This window comes from Salmo salar, chromosome 06 (genome assembly GCF_965601325.2).
Source record: "Salmo salar chromosome 06, fSalSal1, whole genome shotgun sequence".
Classification (NCBI taxonomy): Eukaryota; Metazoa; Chordata; class Actinopteri; order Salmoniformes; family Salmonidae; genus Salmo; species Salmo salar.
This window is the reverse complement of record NC_138296.1, coordinates 96,660,001-96,678,357: the sequence shown is the minus strand read 5'-3', so window position 1 is coordinate 96,678,357 and position 18,357 is coordinate 96,660,001. Positions and strand designations below refer to the sequence as shown.

General features: G+C 44.2%; 1 protein-coding gene across 1 annotated transcript in view; it reads right to left on the bottom strand.

The window, feature by feature from the left end:
- Positions 1–2,209: 2,209 nt before the first annotated feature.
- ppp1r14c (protein phosphatase 1, regulatory (inhibitor) subunit 14C) overlaps positions 2,210–18,357 on the bottom strand; it is a 32,713-nt gene continuing 16,565 nt past the window's right edge. The window contains exons 3-4 of the mRNA XM_014206254.3: positions 17,028–17,060; positions 2,210–9,332 (exon numbers count right to left, since the gene is read on the bottom strand). Coding sequence (XP_014061729.2) covers positions 9,258–9,332; positions 17,028–17,060 — 108 coding nt within the window. The 3' untranslated portion in view covers positions 2,210–9,257. The remainder of the gene's footprint in view (positions 9,333–17,027; positions 17,061–18,357) is intronic.

The following is an 18,357-nucleotide window of genomic DNA, read 5'->3' as shown; positions in this document are numbered from 1 at the left end:
ATAGTGAAATGAAGCAGTGATTCAGTAATAGTGAAATGAAGCAGTGATTCAGTAATAATGAAATGAAGCAGTGATTCAGTAATAGTGAAATGAAGCAGTGATTCAGTATGAAGCAGTGATTCAGTAATAATGAAATGAAGCAGTGATTCAGTATGAAGCAGTGATTCAGTAATAATGAAATGAAGCAGTGATTCAGTAATAGTGAAATGAAGCAGTGATTCAGTATGAAGCAGTGATTCAGTAATAATGAAATGAAGCAGTGATTCAGTAATAGTGAAATGAAGCAGTGATTCAGTAATAATGAAATGAAGCAGTGATTCAGTAATAGTGAAATGAAGCAGTGATTCAGTAATAGTGAAATGAAGCAGTGATTCAGTAATAGTGAAATGAAGCAGTGATTCAGTAATAATGAAATGAAGCAGTGATTCAGTAATAGTGAAATGAAGCAGTGATTCAGTAATAATGAAATGAAGCAGTGATTCAGTAATAGTGAAATGAAGCAGTGATTCAGTAATAGTGAAATGAAGCAGTGATTCAGTAATAGTGAAATGAAGCAGTGATTCAGTATGAAGCAGTGATTCAGTAATAATGAAATGAAGCAGTGATTCAGTAATAATGAAATGAAGCAGTGATTCAGTAATAATGAAATGAAGCAGGGATTCAGTAATAATGAAATGAAGCAGGGATTCAGTAATAGTGAAATGAAGCAGTGATTCAGTAATAGTGAAATGAAGCAGTGATTCAGTAATAATGAAATGAAGCAGTGATTCAGTAATAATGAAATGAAGCAGGGATTCAGTAATAATGAAATGAAGCAGGGATTCAGTAATAATGAAATGAAGCAGTGATTCAGTAATAGTGAAATGAAGCAGTGATTCAGTAATAATGAAATGAAGCAGTGATTCAGTATGAAGCAGTGATTCAGTAATAATGAAATGAAGCAGTGATTCAGTATGAAGCAGTGATTCAGTAATAATGAAATGAAGCAGTGATTCAGTAATAGTGAAATGAAGCAGTGATTCAGTAATAGTGAAATGAAGCAGTGATTCAGTAATAGTGAAATGAAGCAGTGATTCAGTAATAATGAAATGAAGCAGTGATTCAGTAATAATGAAATGAAGCAGTGATTCAGTAATAATGAAATGAAGCAGTGATTCAGTAATAGTGAAATGAAGCAGTGATTCAGTAATAGTGAAATGAAGCAGTGATTCAGTAATAGTGAAATGAAGCAGTGATTCAGTAATAGTGAAATGAAGCAGTGATTCAGTATGAAGCAGTGATTCAGTAATAATGAAATGAAGCAGTGATTCAGTAATAATGAAATGAAGCAGTGATTCAGTAATAATGAAATGAAGCAGTGATTCAGTATGAAGCAGTGATTCAGTAATAGTGAAATGAAGCAGTGATTCAGTATGAAGCAGTGATTCAGTAATAATGAAATGAAGCAGTGATTCAGTAATAATGAAATGAAGCAGTGATTCAGTAATAATGAAATGAAGCAGTGATTCAGTATGAAGCAGTGATTCAGTAATAATGAAATGAAGCAGTGATTCAGTAATAGTGAAATGAAGCAGGGATTCAGTAATAGTGAAATGAAGCAGTGATTCAGTATGAAGCAGTGATTCAGTAATAATGAAATGAAGCAGTGATTCAGTAATAATGAAATGAAGCAGTGATTCAGTAATAGTGAAATGAAGCAGGGATTCAGTAATAGTGAAATGAAGCAGTGATTCAGTATGAAGCAGTGATTCAGTAATAATGAAATGAAGCAGTGATTCAGTAATAGTGAAATGAAGCAGTGATTCAGTAATAGTGAAATGAAGCAGTGATTCAGTAATAATGAAATGAAGCAGTGATTCAGTAATAGTGAAATGAAGCAGTGATTCAGTAATAATGAAATGAAGCAGTGATTCAGTAATAGTGAAATGAAGCAGTGATTCAGTAATAGTGAAATGAAGCAGTGATTCAGTAATAGTGAAATGAAGCAGTGATTCAGTATGAAGCAGTGATTCAGTAATAATGAAATGAAGCAGTGATTCAGTAATAATGAAATGAAGCAGTGATTCAGTAATAATGAAATGAAGCAGTGATTCAGTATGAAGCAGTGATTCAGTAATAATGAAATGAAGCAGTGATTCAGTAATAGTGAAATGAAGCAGTGATTCAGTACTCCTCATATCTGTGGTAAATAACTCCAGGAACACTGTCATGTCAAACAGTCTCTTTATTGTAACGCCGGACATTACAGTCTAAAGACAAAGACGCTTGGCGTGGATGTTCACAAAACAGCATTCCTGTAGTATAATGTTCATAATAAGGTATATATAAACATTTTTAAAAAGTGTTCAAATTAAAAGATTCTGGGTCAATAAAACGTGTCCCGTATCATGCTAGTAAAACGCCAACACTGAAAGCTCTCCGACAGACCGACACAGACTCTCAAAATACTTCTTCAGGTAATCATGGAAGTACCAAAAGAATGTACATTGTCAGCCTACAGTCCTGAACGAACAGTTTGCTTTAAAGAGAGAAACCAACAGGTATCCTAAAGTCAAACGGCAGGAGACCAAGGGTACATACACTTTTAGGCTGTTGTGGCTTCCTCTCCTCATCTCCTTGTTTCATCTCTTCATCTTAATCTGAAACCACAGACTTAAGTGAAAACAAAATGGCTTTATTTAGCTTGCACCTGTCCAGCTTTTTCACGTTAGTGAAGATGGAGGAAAGGAGAGATTTTTTTTTTTGACTATTTAGATGCCCTAAAACATCCGTAGCCAATCTTGGCTGACTTCACACCTCACAAAGCCCTGTCATTAAAACGAGAAGAAGATGAATGAAAACAGCACCATTATATTTCCTGGTTTTCTCAAGAAGTTATTATGTGATCGTCACAAAGTTTTCAACACTAAAAGGTCTACAGTAGCATTTACCAAACTAGGGGGTCGCGAAACTATGGTAATAAAAACAATAAAAATGTGCACTTGGTTCATAGAACCAGGGTTACATCAGTAACCTCCGGTAGAAGCTAAATGATATTACGACCCAATCACTGAAAGATAGGAACACAGATGTGTCTGTTCTGTTTCCTTCTATAATTCCCACAGGCTGTGCAGGACTGATTACAACAGAGTGGATAAAACCAGGCACTAAATCAAAACCAGGGAACTAAAATCAGACTGGGGGAACTAAAATCAGACTGGGGGAACTAAAATCAGACTGGGGGAACTAAAATCAGACTGGGGGAACTAAAATCAGACTGAGGGAACTAAAATCAGACTGGCAGAACTAAAATCAGACTGGGGGAACTAAAATCAGACTGGGGGAACTAAAATCAGACTGGGGGAACTAAAATCAGACTGGGGGAACTAAAATCAGACTGAGGGAACTAAAATCAGACTGGGGGAACTAAAATCAAACCAGGGAACTAAAATCAGACTGGGGGAACTAAAATCAGACTGGGGGAACTAAAATCAGACTGAGGGAACTAAAATCAGACTGGGGAAATAATAGCCTGGGGAACTAAAATCAGACTGGGGAAAATAATAGCCTGGGGATCTTCTGAACTTCCCAATACCTTTCTGATGCAGTTCAGTCCCTTCAAACCACACCTCCTTCAGATTTAAATACTGTCAGACGGATTTGTAATAGACTGTCGCTGGCCGTTGATTACATCCCTTGTTTTTACATGGTGAGGTCGCGGGCCGTTGATTACATCCCTTGTTTTTACATGGCAAGGTCGCGGGCCAATCCGTTTGGGAACTCCTGGTTTACAGAGTCATAGAGTAAGATCAGCAACGATGAGAAATGTATTTGTTCTTCTTTATAATAACTTGATGATACAACTACTGTAATTATAAACAATCTCTCTGTTAGCATGCAATACCAGCTCTTACCTAGAGGAAGTTCACTAACGCTGTCCTGCTTTAGTCTTCACTAGAGGAAGTTCACTAACGCTGTCCTGCTTTAGTCTTCACTAGAGGAAGTTCACTAACGCTGTCCTGCTTTAGTCTTCACTAGAGGAAGTTCACTAACGCTGTCCTGCTTTAATCTTCACTAGAGGAAGTTCACTAACGCTGTCCTGCTTTAGTCTTCACTAGAGGAAGTTCACTAACGTAGTCCTGCTTTAGTCTTCACTAGAGGAAGTTCACTAACGCTGTCCTGCTTTAATCTTCACTAGAGTAAGTTCACTAACGCTGTCCTGCTTTAGTCTTCACTAGAGGAAGTTCACTAACGTAGTCCTGCTTTAGTCTTCACTAGAGGAAGTTCACTAACGCTGTCCTGCTTTAGTCTTCACTAGAGGAAGTTCACTAACGCTGTCCTGCTTTAGTCTTCACTAGAGGAAGTTCACTAACGCTGTCCTGCTTTAGTCTTCACTAGAGGAAGTTCACTAACGCTGTCCTGCTTTAGTCTTCACTAGAGGAAGTTCACTAACGCTGTCCTGCTTTAGTCTTCACTAGAGGAAGTTCACTAACGCTGTCCTGCTTTAGTCTTCACTAGAGGAAGTTCACTAACGCTGTCCTGCTTTAGTCTTCACTAGAGGAAGTTCACTAACGCTGTCCTGCTTTAGTCTTCACTAGAGGAAGTTCACTAACGCTGTCCTGCTTTAATCTTCACTAGAGTAAGTTGTTTTGTCTTTGGCAGCTGTAGTTGTAGCACAGAGCAGGGTCGGGGACCAGTTCCATTTCAAGTCAGACCGTTCAGGGATCATCTAAACTGAAATGGACCGTGGCCCCTCCCTACTACGGCCTAGTGATTGTATCGGAACGGACTGAGGGGTTCTGAGTCTAGTTGGTATTACAGAACAAGAGGATATATCTACACTAAATAACATTAAAAATCCTCCACTATAGAAAGCTGAGGTTATTTCACATTAAAAAATATATATATATATAACAACTTATTCCTAATATTAATAATAATAGAATGTAACAGTGACTAAAGTTCAACGTCTCATGGAAGAAGGGGTCTCTCCTAACGTTCTGCTGTGTCATGACCTATGACCCCTGTACCGAGGTGACTGAACCTGGCATTTAAAATGTCATTTCAGAGTTCTGACAGTGTTGTGCTCGTGCTTTGCCACATACTGTAAATCAGCGACGTTAGCTTGTTTACGTCACTAACTGTCAACAGGAAGTGACATCATTGACTAGCAACACGTCATTACAGTTAACCGTCAACAGGAAATGGCATGCGGAGAAAACAACGGACGTTGTGTGACGTGACCAGCTCAAGACCGTCAATCATACAGGTTTTGTAGTCCATTCAACAGGAATAACTACATTACCCATCAGGCCTAGCTTCAGTGAGGACAGTCCTAGAGCAGAGGGTGAATGGCTTTTTACTCTTTAGAAATCTAGTGTGTTCTGGAAACCTCCTAAACTCCCTACTCCTTCTGTTTCTGCAGATCTGAAGAGACTTCGATAGGTATGTCTCAGCAACATGGTGATGGCTTCAATAGCCTTCCTATGGACGTGGAGAAACTACTGCCATATTGCTTATACCGATCCAGTCCCTGTATATCTGTAGATGTTGCAGGGGATAAGATAGGGGGGATTCAGACTGAAGACCAGTGGTGTATTCATTAGTCGTCCATTGTTGTGAAACGTTTTGACAATGGAAAATGTTTTGCAACGAAAACGAGAGTTTCTATTGGACGAATTCAGGTAAGTGTCGCGCCCCGACCGTAGAGAGCCTTTTTATTTCTCTATCTGGTTAGGTCAGGGTGTGATTTGGGTGGGTATTCTAGATTATGTATATCTATGTTTTTTTTTTTATTTCTATGTTGGCATGATATGGCTCCCAATCAGAGGCAGAGCTGTCTTTCGTTGTCTCTGATTGGGGATCATATTTAGGCAGCCTTTTCCCACTGGGGGTTTTTGTGGGATCTTGTTTTTGTATAGCTGCTTTGTAAGCCTGCAGAACTTTACAATTTTTTTAGTTTTTTTTGTATTTCGTTGTTTTGACGGGTGTTCATTTTAATAAAGAGAAAGTGTTCAACTACCACGCTGCACCTCGGTCTCATCCTTCAGACGAACACGTGACAACAAGTCCTCTCCCGTTTGGTTCGCTTCCGTTTGATTCCTAGTGAATACACCCCAGAGAGTTTCCCCCATGTAGACGACCTGACGAGAACCACAAGACGATGTTATAATGTTACAGCATTGCAAAGAAACATCATATTGTCACATCAAGGAAACATATTGGTTTCATAAAAAAAAACATCCTATTGGTTACGTGACTTGCCTAGTTAAATAAAGGTTAAATAAAAAATTTTAAAACTATAAAGCATTGCGTTTTATCCAGCTCCCTAAGCTACGTCAATAAATCCAGCTCCCTAAGCTACGTCAATAAATCCAGCTCCCTAAGCTACGTCAATAAATCCAGCTCCCTAAGCTACGTCAATAAATCCAGCTCCCTAAATTACGTCAATAAATCCAGCTCCCTAAATTCCATCAATAAATCCAGCTCCCTAAACTGCCAATAAATCCTAATTAAAACAATTGGGTATGTAGCTAAGTAATATTGTAAATATACTGAACTAAAATACTGTAAATATACTGAACTAAAATACTGTAAATATACTGAACTAAAATACTGCAAATATACTGAACAAAAATACTGTAAATATACTGAACTAAAATACTGTAAATATACTGAACAAAAATACTGTAAATATACTGAACAAAAATACTGTAAATATACTGAACAAAAATACTGTAAATATACTGAACAAAAATACTGTAAATATACTGAACGAAAATATAAACACAACAAATTAAAAGATTTCAGTCAATTTAAATAAAATAAATTAGGCCCTAATTTTAGAATACAGATATGCTGCTGTTGGTCATAGATACCTTTAAACAGAAAGGATCCAGTCAGTATCTGGTCTGACCACCATTTTCCTCATGCAGCGTGACACATCACCTTTGCATAGAATTGTGTACCGATCCCTGCGACACGGGGCCGTTCGTTATCATGCTGAAACATGAGGTGATGGTGGTGGATGAATGGCACGACAACGGGGCCTCAGGATCTCGTCACGGTATCTCTGTGGATTCAAATTTGTCATCGATAAAATTTGAAATTGTGTTCGTTGTCCGTAGCTTATGCCTGTCCCATACCATAACGCCACCGCCACGATGGGGTCACTCTGTTCACAGCGTTGACATCAGCAAACTGCTCGCCCACACGACGCCATACACGCTGTCTGACATCTGTCCGGTACAGTTGAAACTGGGGATTCATCCGTGAAGAGCACACTTCTCCAGCGTGTCAGTGGCCATCGAAGGTGAACATTTGCCCCCTGAAGTCGGTTACGACATCAAACTGCAGTCAGGTCGAGACCCTGGTGAGGACGACGAGGCCACAGATGAGCTTCCCTGAGACAGTTTCTGACAGTTTGTGCAGAAATTCTTCGGTTGTAAAAACCCACAGTTTCATCAGCTGTCTGGGTGGCTGGTCTCAGACGATCCCGCTGGATGTGGAGGTCCTGGGCTGGCGTGGTTACACGTGGTCTGCGTTTGTGAGGCCGGTTGGACGTACTGCCAAATTCTCTAAAACTGCATTGAAGGCGGCTTATGGTAGAGAAATGCAATTATCTGGCAACAGCTCTGGTGGACATTCCTGCAGTCAGCACGACCAATTGCACGCTCCTTCAAAACTTGAGAAATCTGTGGCATTGTGTTGTGCGACAAAACTGCACATTTTAGAGTGGCCTTTTATTGTCCCCCGGCACAAGGTGCACCTGTGTAATGATCATGCTGTTTAATCAGCTTCTTGATATGCCACACCTGTCACGTGGATGGATTATCTTGGAAACGAGAAATGCTCACAAACAGGGATGTAAACTAATCTGTGAACAACATTTTAGAATAAAATATGTAACGTTTTTTTCTATCTTTGTGTTTATATATTTTTTTCTCCCCAATTGGTAGTTACAGTCTTGTCCCATCGCTGCAACTCCCCTACGGACTTGGGAGAGGCGAAGGTCGAAAGCCATGCGTCCTCCGAAAATACAACCCTGCCAAACCGCACTGCTTCTTGACACACACGCCAATGTGTCGGAGGAAACACCGTCCAACTGATGACCGAAGTCAGCTTGCAGGCCCCTCCCCTAACCCGGACGACCGCTGGGCCAATTGTGCGCCGCCTCATGGGTCTCCCGGTCACGGTCGGCTGTGACACAGCCTGGGATTGAACCCGGGGCTGTAGTGACGCCTCAGTGCCTTAGACCGTTGCGCCACTCGTATAGAACAGCTCATGAAACATGAAACCAACTCTTTACATGTTGTGTTGATATTTTTGTTCAGTATATTTCCCCCCAAAAAAACATTTTAAAACCCCTCTGGACATATTAAAAGTCTGTAGTTAGTTAATGGCTGCTGGGGTAACAGTGAGGGATGGGTGGAGAGAGAGAGGGGAAGTGTATATTAAGTGTTGAGTTGTGTTGTATTGTGGTTGTCATGTGCTGCAGGGGCGGACTGGGACCAGAAATCGGCACAGAAATGTTTAACACAGCAGCCCATTTTGTTCCTTGAGGCTCCCCCATTATTAGCCAGATAATGCTCATTTTGCCAAAAATAAAAAATACAAAAAAAATTTGACAGGCCCACTGGGCTAAAAATGGACCAGCCCATGTGGCATTTACCCGAAATGCCAGATGGCCAGTCCGCCCCTGATGTGATGTGTTGTGTTGTGTAGTGTAATGTAGTGTGTTGTGTTGTGTATTTGGTTGTGATGTTGTATCATGGCTTGTGTAATGCTGAGTATTGTTATCCTATTCAGTGTTCAGTTATGTTGTGTGGTGTTCAGTTGTGTAGTAGAGAAGGTTGTTTTTTTTCCCGAACTCGTTCCTGGGTCCACCTTCAGGTTTTTAGAATTACACAGCTGATTTAAATCATCAAAGCTTGAGGATGAGTGGGTTATTTTAATCAGCTATATAGTGCTATGGCAAAAATACAGAAATACAGTATTTCTGTATTTAAAAAAAATAAAAAAAATAAAAAAAAGTTATACATCTTGAAAACTTGATTGCTAACATGTAAAACATTTTGGGACTGGATCAACAATGGGACTAATGAAACACATACCAAAATATTTTTGTTACAGGGCGGAGTTTTCCTTTAAGGGATAAAGGGGTGTGTCACTGAGCTATTGGACGGTCCATGTTATCAGGAATCGGTGAATTCTGGTTGAGTTGTAGATGAGTTGCAGGAGAGATTCGATGTGGTTGACTTGCGGTTGGTTCACATCCATTATAAACCCTTCTTGGTGGGAGCACAGAGTTTCCTCATTCCTCTAATCCTCCCTAACAACTCCCCAACAAAGACCTGCAGAGGAAAAGAGATAGAGAGAGATAGAGAGAGAGAGATAGAGAGAGAGACAGAGAGAGAGAGATAGAGAGAGAGAGACAGAGAGAGACAGAGACAGAGACAGAGAGAGAGACAGAGAGAGAGAGAGAGAGAGAGAGACAGAGAGAGAGACAGAGACAGAGAGAGACAGAGAGAGAGAGAGAGAGAGAGAGAGACAGACACAGAGAGAGAGACAGACAGAGAGATGGAGAGAGAGACAGAGAGAGAGAGACAGAGAGAGAGAGAGAGAGAGAGAGAGAGAGAGAGAGAGAGAGAGACAGAGATTAATTAGGTCAGTCATTGAATCCTCCAATGAGGATGATGATGTTGTACTCTGAAAGCCTCAGGTCTAAATCGGTTCACCAGGACAGAGTCACTGTCTATCTGAACCCTGTACACTGTGTTACTCTGCTAATAACTCTACAGTCTGTAGTACATCTCTCTATAACAGGTGAAGTCCCTGTTATACATCTCTCTATAACAGGTGAAGTCCCTGCTATACATCTCTCTATAACAGGTGAAGTCATCTCTCTATAACAGGTGAAGTCCCTGCTATACATCTCTATATAACAGGTGAAGTCCCTGCTATACATCTCTCTATAACAGGTGAAGTCCCTGTTATACATCTCTCTATAACAGGTGAAGTCCCTGCTATACATCTCTCTATAACAGGTGAAGTCCCTGTTATACATCTCTCTATAACAGGTGAAGTCCCTGCTATACATCTCTCTATAACAGGTGAAGTCCCTGTTATACATCTCTCTATAACAGGTGAAGTCCCTGAAGTACATCTCTCTATAACAGGTGAAGTCCCTGCTATACATCTCTATATAACAGGTGAAGTCATCTCTCTATAACAGGTGAAGTCCCTGCTATACATCTCTATATAACAGGTGAAGTCCCTGCTATACATCTCTCTATAACAGGTGAAGTCCCTGTTATACATCTCTCTATAACAGGTGAAGTCCCTGCTATACATCTCTCTATAACAGGTGAAGTCCCTGTTATACATCTCTCTATAACAGGTGAAGTCCCTGCTATACATCTCTCTATAACAGGTGAAGTCCCTGCTATACATCTCTCTATAACAGGTGAAGTCCCTGCTATACATCTCTCTATAACAGGTGAAGTCCCTGCTATACATCTCTCTATAACAGGTGAAGTCATCTCTCTATAACAGGTGAAGTCCCTGCTGTACATCTCTCTATAACAGGTGAAGTCCCTGCTATACATCTCTCTATAACAGGTGAAGTCCCTGCTATACATCTCTCTATAACAGGTGAAGTCCCTGCTGTACATCTCTCTATAACAGGTGAAGTCCCTGCTATACATCTCTCTATAACAGGTGAAGTCCCTGCTATACATCTCTCTATAACAGGTGAAGTCCCTGCTATACATCTCTCTATAACAGGTGAAGTCCCTGCTATACATCTCTCTATAACAGGTGAAGTCCCTGCTGTACATCTCTCTATAACAGGTGAAGTCATCTCTCTATAACAGGTGAAGTCCCTGCTATACATCTCTCTATAACAGGTGAAGTCCCTGCTATACATCTCTCTATAACAGGTGAAGTCCCTGCTATACATCTCTCTATAACAGGTGAAGTCCCTGCTGTACATCTCTCTATAACAGGTGAAGTCCCTGCTATACATCTCTCTATAACAGGTGAAGTCCCTGCTATACATCTCTCTATAACAGGTGAAGTCCCTGTTATACATCTCTCTATAACAGGTGAAGTCCCTGCTATACATCTCTCTATAACAGGTGAAGTCCCTGCTATACATCTCTCTATAACAGGTGAAGTCCCTGTTATACATCTCTCTATAACAGGTGAAGTCCCTGCTGTATATCTCTCTATAACAGGTGAAGTCATCTCTCTATAACAGGTGAAGTCCCTGCTATACATCTCTCTATAACAGGTGAAGTCCCTGAAGTACATCTCTCTATAACAGGTGAAGTCCCTGCTGTACATCTCTCTATAACAGGTGAAGTCCCTGCTATACATCTCTATATAACAGGTGAAGTCCCTGCTATACATCTCTCTATAACAGGTGAAGTCCCTGTTATACATCTCTCTATAACAGGTGAAGTCCCTGCTATACATCTCTATATAACAGGTGAAGTCCCTGCTATACATCTCTCTATAACAGGTGAAGTCCCTGCTATACATCTCTCTATAACAGGTGAAGTCCCTGCTGTACATCTCTCTATAACAGGGGAAGTCCCTGCTATACATCTCTATATAACAGGTGAAGTCATCTCTCTATAACAGGTGAAGTCCCTGCTATACATCTCTCTATAACAGGTGAAGTCCCTGTAGTACATCTCTCTATAACAGGTGAAGTCCCTGCTATACATCTCTCTATAACAGGTGAAGTCCCTGCTATACATCTCTCTATAACAGGTGAAGTCCCTGCTATACATCTCTCTATAACAGGTGAAGTCCCTGCAGTACATCTCTCTATAACAGGTGAAGTCCCTGCTATACATCTCTCTATAACAGGTGAAGTCCCTGCTGTACATCTCTCTATAACAGGTGAAGTCCCTGCTATACATCTCTCTATAACAGGTGAAATCCCTGTTATACATCTCTCTATAACAGGTGAAGTCCCTGCTATACATCTCTCTATAACAGGTGAAGTCCCTGCTATACATCTCTCTATAACAGGTGAAGTCCCTGCTATACATCTCTCTATAACAGGTGAAGTCCCTGCTATACATCTCTCTATAACAGGTGAAGTCCCTGCTATACATCTCTCTATAACAGGTGAAGTCCCTGCTATACATCTCTCTATAACAGGTGAAGTCATCTCTCTATAACAGGTGAAGTCCCTGCTATACATCTCTCTATAACAGGTGAAGTCCCTGCTATACATCTCTCTATAACAGGTGAAGTCATCTCTCTATAACAGGTGAAGTCCCTGCTATACATCTCTCTATAACAGGTGAAGTCATCTCTCTATAACAGGTGAAGTCCCTGCTGTACATCTCTCTATAACAGGTGAAGTCCCTGCTATACATCTCTCTATAACAGGTGAAGTACCTGCTATACATCTCTCTATAACAGGTGAAGTCCCTGCTATACATCTCTATATAACAGGTGAAGTCCCTGCTATACATCTCTCTATAACAGGTGAAGTCCCTGCTGTACATCTCTCTATAACAGGTGAAGTCCCTGCTATACATCTCTCTATAACAGGTGAAGTCCCTGCTATACATCTCTCTATAACAGGTGAAGTCCCTGCTATACATCTCTCTATAACAGGTGAAGTCCCTGCTATACATCTCTCTATAACAGGTGAAGTCCCTGAAGTACATCTCTCTATAACAGGTGAAGTCATCTCTCTATAACAGGTGAAGTCCCTGCTATACATCTCTCTATAACAGGTGAAGTCATCTCTCTATAACAGGTGAAGTCCCTGTTATACATCTCTCTATAACAGGTGAAGTCCCTGCTATACATCTCTCTATAACAGGTGAAGTCCCTGCTATACATCTCTCTATAACAGGTGAAGTCCCTGCTATACATCTCTCTATAACAGGTGAAGTCCCTGAAGTACATCTCTCTATAACAGGTGAAGTCCCTGCTATACATCTCTCTATAACAGGTGAAGTCCCTGCTATACATCTCTCTATAACAGGTGAAGTCCCTGCTATACATCTCTCTATAACAGGTGAAGTCCCTGCTATACATCTCTCTATAACAGGTGAAGTCCCTGCTATACATCTCTCTATAACAGGTGAAGTCCCTGCTGTACATCTCTATAACAGGTGAAGTCCCTGTTATACATCTCTCTATAATCTCCCTCTAACCACTAGGCTACCTGCCTCCCCCTCTAACCACTAGGCTACCTGCCTCCCCCTCTAACCACTAGGCTACCTGCCTCCCCTCTAACCACTAGGCTACCTGCCTCCCCCCTCTAACCACTAGGCTACCTGCCTCCCCCCTCTAACCACTAGGCTACCTGCCTCCCCCCTCTAACCACTAGGCTACCTGCCTCCCCCTCTAACCACTAGGCTACCTGCCTCCCCTCTAACCACTAGGCTACCTGCCTCCCCCCTCTAACCACTAGGCTACCTGCCTCCCCCCTCTAACCACTAGGCTACCTGCCTCCCCCCTCTAACCACTAGGCTACCTGCCTCCCTCCTCTAACCACTAGGCTACCTGCCTCCCCCTCTAACCACTAGGCTACCTGCCTCCCCCTCTAACCACTAGGCTACCTGCCTCCCCCCTCTAACCACTAGGCTACCTGCCTCCCCCCTCTAACCACTAGGCTACCTGCCTCCCCCCTCTAACCACCAGGCTACCTGCCTCCCCCCTCTAACCACTAGGCTACCTGCCTCCTCTAACCACTAGGCTACCTGCCTCCCCCCTCTAACCACTAGGCAACCTGCCTCCCCCCTCTAACCACTAGGCTACCTGCCTCCCCCCTCTAACCACTAGGCTACCTGCCTCCTCTAACCACTAGGCTACCTGCCTCCTCTAACCACTAGGCTACCTGCCCCTCTAACCACTAGGCTACCTGCCTCCTCTAACCACTAGGCTACCTGCCTCCTCTAACCACTAGGCTACCTGCCTCCTCTAACCACTAGGCTACCTGCCTCCTCTAACCACTAGGCTACCTGCCTCCTCTAACCACTAGGCTACCTGCCTCCTCTAACCACTAGGCTACCTGCCTCCTCTAACCACTAGGCTACCTGCCTCCTCTAACCACTAGGCTACCTGCCTCCTCTAACTACTAGGCTACCTGCCTCCTCTAACCACTAGGCTACCTGCCCCTCTAACCACTAGGCTACCTGCCTCCTCTAACCACTAGGCTACCTGCCTCCTCTAACCACTAGGCTACCTGCCTCCTCTAACTACTAGGCTACCTGCCTCCTCTAACCACTAGGCTACCTGCCTCCTCTAACCACTAGGCTACCTGCCTCCTCTAACCACTAGGCTACCTGCCTCCTCTAACCACTAGGCTACCTGCCTCCTCTAACCACTAGGCTACCTGCCTCCTCTAACTACTAGGCTACCTGCCTCCTCTAACCACTAGGCTACCTGCCCCTCTAACCACTAGGCTACCTGCCTCCTCTAACCACTAGGCTACCTGCCTCCTCTAACCACTAGGCTACCTGCCTCCTCTAACTACTAGGCTACCTGCCTCCTCTAACCACTAGGCTACCTGCCTCCTCTAACCACTAGGCTACCTGCCTCCTCTAACTACTAGGCTACCTGCCTCCCCCCTCTAACCACTAGGCTACCTGCCTCCTCTAACCACTAGGCTACCTGCCTCCTCTAACCACTAGGCTACCTGCCTCCTCTAACCACTAGGCTACCTGCCTCCTCTAACCACTAGGCTACCTGCCTCCTCTAACTACTAGGCTACCTGCCTCCTCTAACCACTAGGCTACCTGCCTCCCCCCCCAAAATGCTGATATTAACATTAAAACTGCTGGAACACAACTTCACGTCAGACAAATTCACACAATGCAATGGAATAAGAGGCACGACATCATCAAGGACTTATGCCAAACAAACACGACCAACCAATGGCGGAATTCACCAAGTACAAATACAAAGATCTATAGATGCGTTTTAATAGGAGCGAAGACCACGCCGGTCACGTGATGTACCCAGTGTTTCTCACAGTAGTAATCCCTAGAGGAGGGCTTCCCAAACTCGGTCCCGGGGCCTCTTCTGGGTACACCGTTTGGTTTTTTTTTCCCCCTAGCGCTACAACAGCTTTTTAATAATGAGTTGATTAGTTCAATCAGCTATGCTGGGGGGGAAGAAAAACAACTAAAAAGGTGCACCCAGAAGGGGCCCCGGGACCGAGTTTGGGAAACCCCGCTCTAGGGATTACTGCTGTGATTGTGTGTGATGCATTACCAGCCCCTGTCAGCTTGGCTGGACACCCATCATGCATTACCAGCCCCTGTCAGCTTGGCTGGACACCCATCATGCATTACCAACCGCTGTCAGCTTGGCTGGACACCCATCATGCATTACCAGCCCCTGTCAGCTTGGCTGGACACCCATCATGCATTACCCATCATGCATTACCAACGACCTCGCTACTGTTTCAAACTGACCTAATGCCGTCGGGCTCAAACCACATGCACTCACTCACTCACTCACTCACTCACTCACTCACTCACTCACTCACTCACTCACTCACTCACTCACTCACTCACTCACTCACTCACTCACTCACTCACTCACTCACTCACTCACTCACTCACTCACTCACTCACTCACTCACTCCCTGCTGACAGATGGTGTCTCTTTTAGAGTGTACAGGCAGAATGGGGTTGTGTCCCCATCCCCACCCAAACCCTCAGCTCTCCCCCATCCCACCCAAACCCTCAGCTCTCCCCCATCCTCACCCAAACCCTCAGCTCACCCCCCCATCCCACCCAAACCCTCAGCTCGCCCCATCCCATCCAAACCCTCAGCTCTCCCCCCATCCCACCCAAACCCTCAGCTCCCCCCATCCCACCCAAACCCTCAGCTCTCCCCCATCCTCACCCAAACCCTCAGCTCTCCCCCCATCCCACCCAAACCCTCAGCTCTCCCCCCATCCTCACCCAAACCCTCAGCTCGCCCCCCATCCCATCCCACCCAAACCCTCAGCTCTCCCCCCATCCCACCCAAACCCTCAGCTCTCCCCCCATCCCACCCAAACCCTCAGCTCTCCCCCATCCCACCCAAACCCTCAGCTCTCCCCCCATCCCACCCAAACCCTCAGCTCGCCCCCCATCCCACCCCACCCAAACCCTCAGCTCGCCCCCCATCCCATCCCATCCCACCCAAACCCTCAGCTCGCCCCCCCATCCCATCCAAACCCTCAGCTCTCCCCCCATCCCACGCAAACCCTCAGCTCGCCCCCCATCCCACCCCACCCAAACCCTCAGCTCGCCCCCCATCCCATCCCATCCCACCCAAACCCTCAGCTCGCCCCCCCATCCCATCCAAACCCTCAGCTCGCCCCCCATCCCATCCCATCCCACCCAAACCCTCAGCTCTCCCCCCATCCCACCCAAACCCTCAGCTCTCCCCCCATCCCATCCAAACCCTCAGCTCCCCCCATCCCACCCAAACCCTCAGCTCGCCCCCCATCCCATCCCACCCAAACCCTCAGCTCTCCCCCCATCCCACCCAAACCCTCAGCTCCCCCCCATCCCATCCCACCCCACCCAAACCCTCAGCTCTCCCCCCATCCTCACCCAAACCCTCAGCTCTCCCCCCATCCCATCCCATCCCATCCCACCCAAACCCTCAGCTCTCCCCCCATCCCACCCAAACCCTCAGCTCTCCCCCCATCCCATCCCACCCAAACCCTCAGCTCTCCCCCCATCCTCACCCAAACCCTCAGCTCTCCCCCCATCCTCACCCAAACCCTCAGCTCTCCCCCCATCCCATCCCACCCAAACCCTCAGCTCTCCCCCCATCCTCACCCAAACCCTCAGCTCTCCCCCCATCCTCACCCAAACCCTCAGCTCTCCCCCCATCCCATCCCATCCAAACCCTCAGCTCTCCCCCCATCCTCACCCAAACCCTCAGCTCTCCCCCCATCCTCACCCAAACCCTTATCACACACCACATACAAAAAAACAACTCAACTGAGAGATTCACTAACGCAGTGTGAGAGTGTAAATGTTACGTGTAGATACATCATTACTCACCTCCGTGGGTTTATAGCAGTCCATTAAAGATTCCTGTTGAGCGAGAGAAGGACAATATGTGTTTTAACGTTCCATATCAAGAAAGGTTATTAAAAAATGAATCGAGTGACCAGATACGCAGTACTGTTTGATCAAGGCACCGATAGACCCAAGTATAAATGGAAACTTTAAATACATTAAAATATTTGAGTGTTTGAATCATTCTATCCAAGCCACATGTTAATTACATGTTTTATTTCAACTTTATTTAACCAGGTAGGCTAGTTGAGAACAAGTCCTTTATTTAACCAGGTAGGCTAGTTGAGAACAAGTCCTTTATTTAACCAGGTCGGCTAGTTGAGAACAAGTTCTCATTTTCAACTGCGACCTGGCATGGGGGTAAGTAGCTCGTACAGAAGGAGAAATCTGCCCTGGCATTTATTAGTGGAAATCATTCCACAGAGAATGTTACAGGGGTGAGGACATATGACAGAGAATGTTACAGGGGTGAGGACATACGACAGAGAATGTTACAGGGGTGAGGACATACGACAGAGAATGTTACAGGGGTGAGGACATACGACAGAGAATGTTACAGGGGTGAGGACATACGACAGAGAATGTTACAGGGGTGAGGACATACGACAGAGAATGTTACAGGGGTGAGGACATACGACAGAGAATGTTACAGGGGTGAGGACATACGACAGAGAATGTTACAGGGGTGAGGACATACGACAGAGAATGTTACAGGGGTGAGGACATACGACAGAGAATGTTACAGGGGTGAGGACATATGAAAGAATGATCTCACTAGCAAGAACAGGGAGTGTTCACTACTGTGTGTGTGTGTGTGTGTGTGTGTGTGTGTGTGTGTGTGTGTGTGTGTGTGTGTGTGTGTGTGTGTGTGTGTGTGTGTGTGTGTGTGTGTGTGTGTGTGTGTGTGTGTGTGTGTGTGTGTGTGAGAGAACAGGTCACTAAACCACACGTCAATCGAGATTAAGAGTCACACACTTTAACACTTAAACATCTATTACACAGTTCTTGGGAGGTATTATTAAACATGATGAAGTCCTATGCAGTATTATGAAGCATTATGCAGTTCCTATGCAGTATTATGGAGTTCCTATGCAGTATTATGAAGCATTATGCAGTTTCTATGCAGTATTATGAAGCATTATGGAGTTCCTATGCAGTATTATGAAGCATTATGGAGTTCCTATGCAGTATTATGAAGCATTATGGAGTTCCTATGCAGTATTATGAAGCATTATGCAGTTCCTATGCAGTATTATGAAGCATTATGGAGTTCCTATGCAGTAGTATGAAGCATTATGCAGTTCCTATGCAG